General features: G+C 44.1%; 1 protein-coding gene across 1 annotated transcript; it reads right to left on the bottom strand.

Moving 5' to 3' along the window:
• Positions 1-627: 627 nt before the first annotated feature.
• On the bottom strand, positions 628-9,056 carry rasip1 (Ras interacting protein 1). The gene is made up of 16 exons (XM_084557773.1): positions 8,579-9,056; positions 7,908-8,029; positions 7,160-7,611; positions 6,731-6,991; positions 6,385-6,626; positions 6,132-6,296; positions 5,436-5,640; positions 4,969-5,267; positions 4,697-4,858; positions 3,908-3,948; positions 3,449-3,603; positions 3,209-3,321; positions 1,770-2,064; positions 1,471-1,634; positions 1,251-1,392; positions 628-1,146 (listed from the first exon to the last, which is right to left on the bottom strand). The coding sequence occupies exons 2-16, from the start codon at positions 8,027-8,029 to the stop codon at positions 968-970; spliced, it is 2,997 nt and encodes a 998-aa protein (XP_084413899.1). The 5' UTR covers positions 8,579-9,056; the 3' UTR covers positions 628-967.
• Positions 9,057-10,359: the final 1,303 nt, after the last annotated feature.

Here is a 10,359-nt window from a genome sequence, read left to right as displayed (position 1 = left end):
AAAGTGGTGAACTGTTTTCTGTAGACGTCTGGCTGGCTAGACAGTGAAACTGACTGGATCTGACAAAATTGTGACAGAAACAAGTTCAAATTACTCACTCTGACGATGAAATCACCTGTCTGCTGTCTGTTCATGACAGATGCCGGCTACTTTATTCTTAATGAGCTTGACTTTTTTATATGGCCAGAGGATTGTACCACATTAATGAAAGTGGAAACCCTACCAATCAGTGTGTCACATCAACCAAAGGGAAATTAAATTCTCCCCTGCTTTTAAGTCACCAGCTTTGGCCTTTACAACAGCTTACCTTGGTAAAGGTAGCCTTTGCATGTGGCCGTCGCAGTCTCATTTGCTTTCCTGAGTCATGACCCTGCGTAAAATGTTACCGTTATTACAGGAAATGAGAGTGTGCCTTCGGAGCAGACGATAATGTAGCCGCATGATCACCTCCTTAGTCAAGCAGCTCTACCTGCAGACTCATCATTTAATGTCAGCGGGGAATGAGTCCTGCATCGCCACCTTGTGGAATATTTCTTTGGTGGGGAAGCTGAAGTGAGTGCCAAGCCCCAGGGGCCCTGCTGTGGGAAACAAGCTTGTCAAAGACCATACGGAAACTGTAAGTCTTGTAGACCAGAATTCACCGTTTTATTAAAAACAAACAGTTTGAAAACATACATGGAAGCCAAGTGAAACAGCCATGTAAAGCATTACACTAGATGGCCCAGCAGACATGAGGTTTCACTCCCTGCTTTAAAATAAGTCCTATAAAGACATACCTAAGTCAGTATATTTCCTTTACTTCAAAATAACTAAATGAATAAATGAAATGTTATGAAAATGAAAAACAACAACCAGGCAATGAAACGCAGAATAAATGTCTGCATTTCTCTGGTGTACAGTGTGCTGTTTCTGGCAATATCCTTTTTACTTCTATGAAACTTCCACAGAGAGACAAATATGGGCTTCCTCAAAGCCGAGTCCTCTGATTGGCAGGGAGCTCATCCTGGTCGAGTCCCCACAAGAAGGTGCGGAGACGTGTAACTTCCTTTTGGAGCTCGGGGCTTGGGATTGGCTGGGAGAGGTCGAGGCGTGGAGTCTCATTTGGCAGAATAAGGGGAGGATGATCCAGAAAGCTCTCAAAGATGTCTAAATGATGACAAAAGAATTATAAACGGTTAACTTCATATTAAATCTCACGGTTTGATTATTTCATGAAGGTTTGAATCGTCTTTATTTAATTTATCTGTTACCTCCGCTAAGCTCTGTGCCGGGCGGAGGAGCCCAGGATGCTGGTGGGGCTCTGGTCGGTCCCAGTTTGTAATGAGTGAGCAGGTGGTGTAGCTGAGAAGGACTTAACGAGGCATGGTCTTCTTGTAGACTGTTCCAGGATGACTGGAAGAGGAGAAGATAAAATGCTTGATGATACTCAAATAATAAAAGAACTTTGTACTGCACATGTAGCTGTGTTACCTGGATGAGACGGGTCTTGGGAATGCACAGGAAGTTGACTGTGATGGACAATTTTTTCATAAACTCAGACGCTATGTCTCCTAGCCCTGCTCCCTGAAGCCAGTCCAGAACCAGGTCCAAGTTCGTACGAATTTGGACTGCTCTGGACCATGAAAACAGTCCATCTGAATGAAAAAGGGAATGAAAACATGCAATTTCCTGAGAACGATAGAAACAATCTTTCTCTTATCCAAACAAGAACATCAATTTCTTAATAACAATAATAATAAAACATTTATTTGGCCCACAATCCCTCTCACCTCTCTCCAGCAGAGTATTGAGCAAAGAGGTGTTGGTGAAGAAGAAGAGGTAGCCGAAAGTCTGAGAGGTGAGTGGAGGAGAAAGACACGCCTCCCGCGACAGCATCAAAGAACAGCGGTACACTTCCACCAGTCCAGCAACCTTGGGCGGCAAGGAGGACACGTCGTCCACCTCTCCTTCTCCTTCCCTCTTCTCCTCACCCTCCGCACCACGAGCTCCATCCTTGTCCTTCTCTTTGTCCTCACTGGAGAATGGGTTGGTGTCGAGGAGAGCTGGGAGAAGTGAGTAGAGGGTCTTTGTGGACAGAAAGGAGAGAAAATGAGTTAATTTGTAACCAGAAAGGATTAAACTGGAGAGGATAGGGAAGAGGGCGGAGTTTTGTTTTACATTTTTAGAATGGTTTGACCATTATAAATATCAGGGAATTTCGTACAGACATTACTGTGCAGAGAGGATGAATCCTACTGACGTTGGTGAACTGACTTTTCTTCTAGTGCTGTCATCGGGTCACACTTTTAAGTTAGTGTTTATCACGAAATGCCCAATAACACAGTAAAAATAACTTCGGCAATCTGATTCACCGATCAGGCATAACATTATGGCCACCTGCCTAATATTGTGTAGGTCTCCCTTGTGCCTCCAAAACAGTTGTGACTCATCGGAGAATAGACATGGTCCTTCTGAGGGTGTCCTGTGGTGTTTAGCAATATGTTGTTGCTAGTGGGAGCCTTTGGGTCCTACGGATTGAGAGGAGGGGCCTCTGTGGATCATCCCAGATACTTGATCAGTTTGGGATCTAGTGAATTTAGAGGCCAGGTCAACACCTTGTGCTGTTCTTCATGTTTTTTGAGTTGTTCCTAAATCGTCTTTATGTATGATCCTGTGTCGGGATGCATCCTGCTGGGGATGGCTGCTGCCATCAAGGAGTGTCACTGCTATGAGGTGGGGGTACCTGGTCTGGTCTAGGTGGGTGCTACATGTCTAAGTAACATCCACATTTTGGACCTGAATGCCAGGTCCAAAGTTTCCCAGCAGAACATTGTATTGTCACAAGATGGTCAATGATATTCACTTCTCCTGGCAGTGGTTTTAATGTTGCGGCTGATCGGTGCTAGCATTGTGAATATGTTATCCATACTACATTCTAAGAAGCTGTTTTTGTGAAAGTGTCATAATGAGGTAGTAAAGCCTAAATATGGTTGAAATGTGAGTGAGCTGTTCTCCCGCAATACAAGGCACGAAGGAAATAGCGGAGCTGCCTCACAGATGGAAAGAATTAAAACAAATTGTGGGTGGTAGCGAGACAGTTCCAGAAAAAAAAAATATATGTAATATGTCTTCCGAGAGACATTTTGCTGTCTATGTTTAATTAGAAGGGGTGTTTAAAGTAACAGTTTAACTCTGACATTCAACATGATAAAATGGTTTTTTTTTTTACCTTGGTGAGGTGATATACACACTGTTGGAAGGTGTGCATAATGACATCATCCAGCTGTGCCAGAGCTTCTGAGCAGGTGTCCATGTCAGCTGTCAAAACTGGATCCCCAGGGGCTTCAAACAACCAATCATTAGGATCAATTACAGACTCTGTGTCCACTTTCGTTTCTACATAGTGGTAATGTACGTATAACTGTCAAGCCTCTGAAGATGATTTTGACAATAATTCTGTTGTTTTCACCTTCAAACTCCCACTCTTTCTCCATGGTTTCAACTTTGACCTGGAAGAAGTTAAGCAGCTCTGTGGCGTTTGACATCCAGAACATGAGGGGTCGAAGGTCAGATGACAGTTTCTGGACGTTTGGCATGCTTATCTCTCCCTCTTGCTCTGTTGAACTGGACACAGCATTTATGTTAGGCCAAAGTTATGTTAGCTGTAAAATCATTGTGAACATTCTCCTGTCAGTGTTTTGTTTGTGCTTTAAAGGAGAGACACACCATACTGCACATAAAAATGGTCAGAGGTATTTTTTGTCCAGTTAAATTCAAGTCATTTTTCAACATCATCCCGTTACAATGCTTTCATCATACCACAAAAATTTACCAAAGACATAACAGCACGAGCACAAATGTATCATAAATCACTCAGCAGGAGATCTCTAAACAGAGGAAACATTACGTAGACCAAAAATGTTCTTACTTTTGCGTGGGATGCTTATCCCCAAATTCCTTAATGTTATCCTGTAAAGAGAGTTGGAGACAGAAGACAGGAGAGACATCTCAGTGTGGAGGTGGAGGATGGGGGTGGAGGGGGCAAGTCAAGCCCTGCAGCCAGGACAATTACAGCACATTTTCCAGGAGGAGGGAAGTGACATCAGCTCATCCTCGCTCCTGTTCACAAACCCAGCAGGCCGCAATGAAGGGCATGTGTCTGTCTGCTGGTTTTTCTCTCTGACTGAAAGTGGCAATCTCAATCTGCCTACCTGGTGATTTTAGGTCAAGTTTGTTTAAGCATGGTCTGGGCCGTACTGTCGTGAAATACAGTCCAAAAAAGCCCACACAGGCCATTCTTTCCACACATTAGCCAATCGTGACCTCTGAAATATGTTATGAAGTTGCTTGATATTTTTTCTTTTTTGTGTGTGTGGTTATGCAGGCAGAATGGCTCTGTCCCTTAGTCCATCACATTAGTCCAAACTATCTGAATTATTATGTATAATTATTAAGTAATGGATGAATTATTTAGAAAATTGGCACAGAGATTCATAGTCTCCAGAGGATGAGTCCTGCTGATTTGTCCTCTAGCTCCACCTGCAGGTTTTCAATTTGTCCAGTACTTGATGATGACTACACACAAATGATGTTTTCATCAGCATCAGTTCTGAATGGTGATTAATGAATTAAATATGACTTGATGAGCTTGACACAGCTAGATTTGTTGCAGGTATTGTTTTGTATTTATTTATTTATTTATCTATTTTCCACTTACCCAGACAATTTCTTTTATTAGATTGGCTGACTTCAGTAATATCTGTGGTGTGAGAGCTGGGTCCAGGTGTTTCGAGGCGTGATCTATCATGATTGACAGGAGATAAGCAGGAGCTAAAGGCCCACCGCTGGAGTCTGGAGAGGAATTTTTGGAAATGATCTCCTAAGAGAAAAGTAAAAGATAAACAATGATATATGTCGTCAAAGCCCATTTCCTGCTAGATAGCTACAGTCAGACACAGTAAGTGTTCATTTAAGTCCATCGTCTCTCACCTGTAACAAGGTATCCGCGTGACGAGGATGGAATTTCAAAACTGCCTCAGTCGATCCCAGGTACTGCCTCAGTGTTTCCTGTCTGTCCACCAACCCCGAAGGGCAACAGGTGGTGGAGGCATCGGCCTGCCATGGCAGGGTCAATGCCAGCGGCGGGGCTGGAGTCACACGAGGGTCACGGTACAAGAAGAGGAAGTGGTTCCCCAGGCCAATCACATCCCCAGGCCTTAGGACGGTCTCTCTGTAAAGGGCCACTCCGTTGTGTGTCACTGCGCCTCCTCTGAAGGGCCGCATCAGAGCTGGGATGAAATGAAAATAAATTTGCGCAGATATTTATGAAACAATAATGCTGTAACGATTGTGTGTTTAAGTCTTACACCTTGCGTGAATGCACAGATACATTTTGTATGACACCCAACTGACTGCACCATGGATCTAAACGTGATTTGAGCCAGCGTCATTGGTACCTTGTCCAGTGGGCGTCTCTGGAACAGCAGAGTCTCTTCTGATTAGTAAGTGTCTGGCCAGAAGGTCAGGAGCAGACAGGAACGTGTCCACCTTCAGAGGCCTCTTCCCCTTCCTTTCTCTCTCTCTATCCTTCTCTCTCTCCCTCATTGTGGGTTTCCTTCCAAACACATGTGTATGTCCCGTCATGATGTACAAAACAAAATCCTAAACAAAACACACAGTGGAGAGTCAGGGAGGTCTTTTATCTTTTAAGTGATATAGTTTATATCATGCATCAGATGGTAAACAGAAGACGACCGATAAGGAACGAAGTGTGTCACAGTTTTCTACAATGGAGACCTGTGTGAGGTCATTGTGTGAGATGGAGTGATGTACACAGAGGGCTTTTGTGCATTCGGTGGATAAATTGCTGAGGCATTGTGTTTGTCAGAGGCTGTTTTGTGCTGGATGGTGAATAGGCGAAGCTTGAGGAGGGATGGAAACCTGATGGTATTTGGCGATTACAGACATGCAGGTATGATGTCATGTGCAGGGTGTGTGGATGTGTATAACATCACATGCACCTTGCTACAAAAGTATATGTACATGCCAGTGTGTGTGTCAGTTTGTGTTCATGTGTTTACATAGTGATACGTGCGTGTGGGTGTTGTTTGTGAGTATCCGTGTGTGTGATATCATCTGTCAGCATGTCTTGCCTTGCTCTGATCGTAACCCTGCAGCAACAGGAAGTAGGGCCGGTCTGTGGGTGGAAGGATCAAACTCTGTGACATCACTTCCAGGTCACAGGTGGAGTAATCTCTCTCGTCCTCCGCCGGCTGGTTCGTCCATCCCACCTTGGCCTCAGCTTTTGAAGCTCTAATCTGAAGAAGATGTTCAAGATGTGACATTTAGAAAATGAATGCACAATTAGTTCAGTTTCTCTGAAATGCATCATCCTCTTTACCGTACCTCTCCTGGCTGAGGGTTGATCATGCTCACGATGTTCTTCCTGTCGTGCGTCGCTCCACTGTTGTTGGGTCGGTTGCCAGAACCACGGGCTTCATTGCTGACGTGGTTTCCTTGGCGACGGCGCAGACTCAGGTTCATGTCACTGATGCTCCTCCGGAGCTCTGTGTTCCTTCCACGGTGACCACGCTCACCGTCCTCTGGTCCGCCGCCTGATGACATCCTGCTCCGCCGCCAGCGCACACCTGTTGCCCAGAGAATCAGAACATGTATAAGTTTTTCCCTGTGTACGCAGAGCTAAACTGTCCTTTGCATGCTACCATACCTGCCTGCTGAGTTTTAAACATACCTTGGTAGTTCTCTCCCTCCCTCTCACGCTCCTTCTCCCTCTCTCTCTCTTCTCTCTCATAGTCTTCCTTCCTTTGGATTTCAAAGCGCCGCTCAAATCCGTCCTTAGGCCTCCACATGTCCACTAACAACAAAGGACATTCCCATGGGGCAACGCTTCTCCGGCACTCTGTCTCCCATTTGATAGCTCCATCTGGTTGCTGGATGGGCTTTCCAATGACATCACACAACAGGAAGTCTTCAGGGCTGTGTTTTTGGAGAACTAGAAGGTAATGGAGGAAGGGAAGATGGGGGGGGGGGTAATTATTTTTCCATAACACCGCTCTTTTTGTTTAGGTAATTCCCAACGGGTTAACAATTTTTGAGCAAACAATTCCCAGTGATGATTTCAGTGGAGGTCCAAATGAGAGAAAATTTCCCTTTCTCCTACCTGCGTCATCTGTCTCCTCCCTCTCTCTCTCAGTGTAGCGAGTGATGACCTGGGCGATGAGCTGCCTGGCTGTAGAGTGAATGTTAGCCAACAGGGAGCGATAGTTGGCTCCACTGGAGAGAGCATCCCCATAGATCTTGATCAGGCCTGGGGCAGAGGAAGAGGCAGGGGGCAAGTAGTGGTGGGAAGAGGGGGCAGCCGAATGAGCCCAAACCTCTCTCTCCCTCTCCCCCACGGCCCGGTCCCGGTCGCTGTTGGAACGCCCCCGCAGGAAGAGATGGGAAAGGCGCTTCGTGCGGGACTGAGGCCCTGCAGGCCGTGGCCTGAGGAAGGCCGGGGAAGGAGATGGGGATGGTGTAGGGGAAGCCAGCGAGGGGGTAGAGTTAGAAAGGGAAGAGGAAGGAGCAGAGGGGGCCTCGTGGAGGGAGGCTGCGTCAGAGCTGGTAGTCGACCTGGGAACAACAGAGGAGGGGAAGACAGATGGAAGAGAGAGGAAGGAGAAAGGAAGGGACCAGTCAGCTGTGAATTATGACTGACAAACAAGGACTAAAATTAAACGGGGAAGGTTCAGTAGTCTGGAAAGCATACTAATGACAAATGGCAATAAGATAAGATGATATCAATTCACAAACTGTTCATTCAACAACTAATCAGACGCTGAATTCACACTGGCAAGAACTGTATATGAATATACATGACAGAATAACAGGAGATACAACATCGAGGAGTTTAAGAACTTCAGACTGACTTGACAGAGACAGCGCTGGGCCAACGGCCACCTAGTTTGGCAAAGTGTTTCCTTGGGGAGTTGATCCACAAACCCACTGGGAAATGGAGTTTTCTGAAGCGAGGACTGCCAGACCCCTCCATCTGACAAAGGAGATAGCACACATTGAGGAGAAATTACTTTTTTTTCTGTTTAAATGTCTACCATATTCTAAGATAAATAAATGTTAGGTTTACCCTAATCTACCTTCAGCGAGTGTCAACAATCCCAGAAATGAAACAATAAAACAATGGAATGATGTCACCCTCGAAAATATCAACAGGATACCTTCAGCAGGTTGTCAACACGGTGAAAACAAACAAAAAGAAATTAACCCACCCACCCCAGCAGCCCCTGGAAATCAGAGTTTGTATTTCCCATTCTCAAACAGGAAGCATGTTTTGTAGGGCTCAGGCCCAGCTGTCGCAGTAACAGGGAAAATCCCACTCCAAAGGTCACTGCCTGTCCACTTCTCAGTAATACCTGTATGTACATTATCAGTTATCAAAATGCTCACTACAATTTAAGATGAAATCGTTATTAGTAGGCTATTAAAGGCAGAAACGATGGCGGGTTTTAAGGCCCTCCTCTACTTTGCACACAGTATCTTGACAACTCAACTATAAAGAAGAAGAAGTTTTTAAAAAACTTACCCACAGCGACTTCTGATTTCTTCGTGTTCTGATTATCTTTTGACACCAAAATAAAAATTCACAGCTCAAAGTATCCTAAAAAATTTGTATGTTTCCTTCTTCTTACGACAAAAATCCATTTTCGAAAGGACTCAGCTCCTCAAACATGTACATACTGTAGGCATCTCTGGTTTCTAACTGTCCATTCGTTTAGTCTTTTTTTAACCAAAAATGTCCTTTTCTTTAGTTTTTCTTTTTGACTGGGTAAGATCGTCTGCCTCCCCCTCTGTGGCTCTCAGTCGCTCTGGGTCTATACATAGAGAAATGGGCCCATTGTTCTAAGTGACAGAATTTCCTTCCTTTGCTTTGGACAACACCTATATCCTGACTGAGCGAGAAAGAGAGGGAGACATTGGTGGAAAGTGAGGGAAGGGTAAATTTACACACATGTATGTGTTTGTGACCTTTTAGGGAATATCCTATACATTATTGTACATCACACATTAGTCTAGATATCTACTTTATGGTGATATCTAAAATGTGCTTCTGTTTTATTCTAATAAAGTTTAGTTACATGAAACTAGGCCAAAGAGCCTCCACAGATTATAAAGACTGGGGACATTTGATCCTGGTATTGTTTGTGTTGTAGTTTCTGGAGAGAAATTATTTCACTGTGTATCACAAAACACACAGAAAAAGCCTCGTTAGAAGTTTTGCTGGAAAGAGGATGGAGGAAATACACTCAGTGAGACGGGAAGCTAGAAGTAGACACCTGTGATCTTTGACTTGGTCTTCAACAGGAGGATGTTGGTGGAAAGAGAAAGGCGACTGTAGCAGTGTCCCAGTTCAGCCGTCCAAAGTGTACATCGCTAAATCAAATTCGCCAGTAAGGTTTGCCCCACTATTTCCAGGTTCCTCCAGTGACTAAAGGAAGAGAACAGATACATTTAAATGTTCATAAATATATAGACAAATGTCAGTTTCACTTTCAGTTCTGTGTGTTACAGGAAAATAATGAGCAAATATGCCTATTGTGTGGCATAAAAGCTAGGTTTGACCTAATAAAAGAAATACTGTCCAAAGAAAATAAACCTCAAACAATGGAAACTGGACTTGGTGGGTTTCTTGTAGATGTTTTGCCACTCATGAGAGCAGCTTTAGTTGGGAGAATGGTAAAATGTCAAAAAAACACATCCAATTATTTTGGTTTCAGCTTTGTCTGTGGGATATATCATCACATGCAACCTGACAACCTACACAGACACTGGCAACAAGTGATTATATACTGGCAGGCCCTTTGGCTTTGCCTCTCAATCAGACCTAATGATGACTTAACATGTCTTTTGTAACTCAACATGTTTGGACCAAGGTGAAGCCAAAAGATATGAAAAGTATGCTGTTAATGGATGTTATTGTGGCTCTTGGGCAGAAACAGACACTGAGGTCATTTCCTGCAAAATATTGCGTGTATTGAGTGCAGAGAGCGTACAAATAGACAACAGAGAAATGGATTACGTTACAGGACAAGTATTAACAGCAACCGATTATAATTTGGGTTCATCATAAGGGCAGCTCACCTTGAAACCAGTTGTTGCTGCAGTGAGTGATGTTATTCCACATTAAGAAATATAATATGCAGCAAAATGTTAGCAGTTGCTACTTGATGTTGTCTGGCAGCCAGAAGTTATGTATGTACCAATCTACTGGGGGTGAGACATACAGTCAGGTCCATAAATATTGGGACATCGACACAATTCTAATCTTTTTGGCTCTATTCACCACCACAATGGATTTGAAATGAA

Source organism: Chelon labrosus, assembly GCF_963514085.1.
Source record: "Chelon labrosus genome assembly, chromosome: 12".
Lineage (NCBI taxonomy): Eukaryota > Metazoa > Chordata > Actinopteri > Mugiliformes > Mugilidae > Chelon > Chelon labrosus.
Note: the sequence above shows the minus strand (reverse complement) of the source record. Positions and strands in the feature narration are given on the sequence as shown.

Coding starts and splice junctions, on each gene's coding strand:
- rasip1 (XM_084557773.1), bottom strand. CDS start 8,029: ATGGAGGGGTCTGGCAGTCCTCGCTTCAGAAAACTCCATTTCCCAGTG. Junction 3,322..3,448: donor GAAAGAGTGGGAGTTTGAAG/GTGAAAACAACA, acceptor GGTTGTTTGAAG/CCCCTGGGGATCCAGTTTTG. Junction 1,147..1,250: donor CGGCACAGAGCTTAGCGGAG/GTAACAGATAAA, acceptor GTCATCATTTAG/ACATCTTTGAGAGCTTTCTG.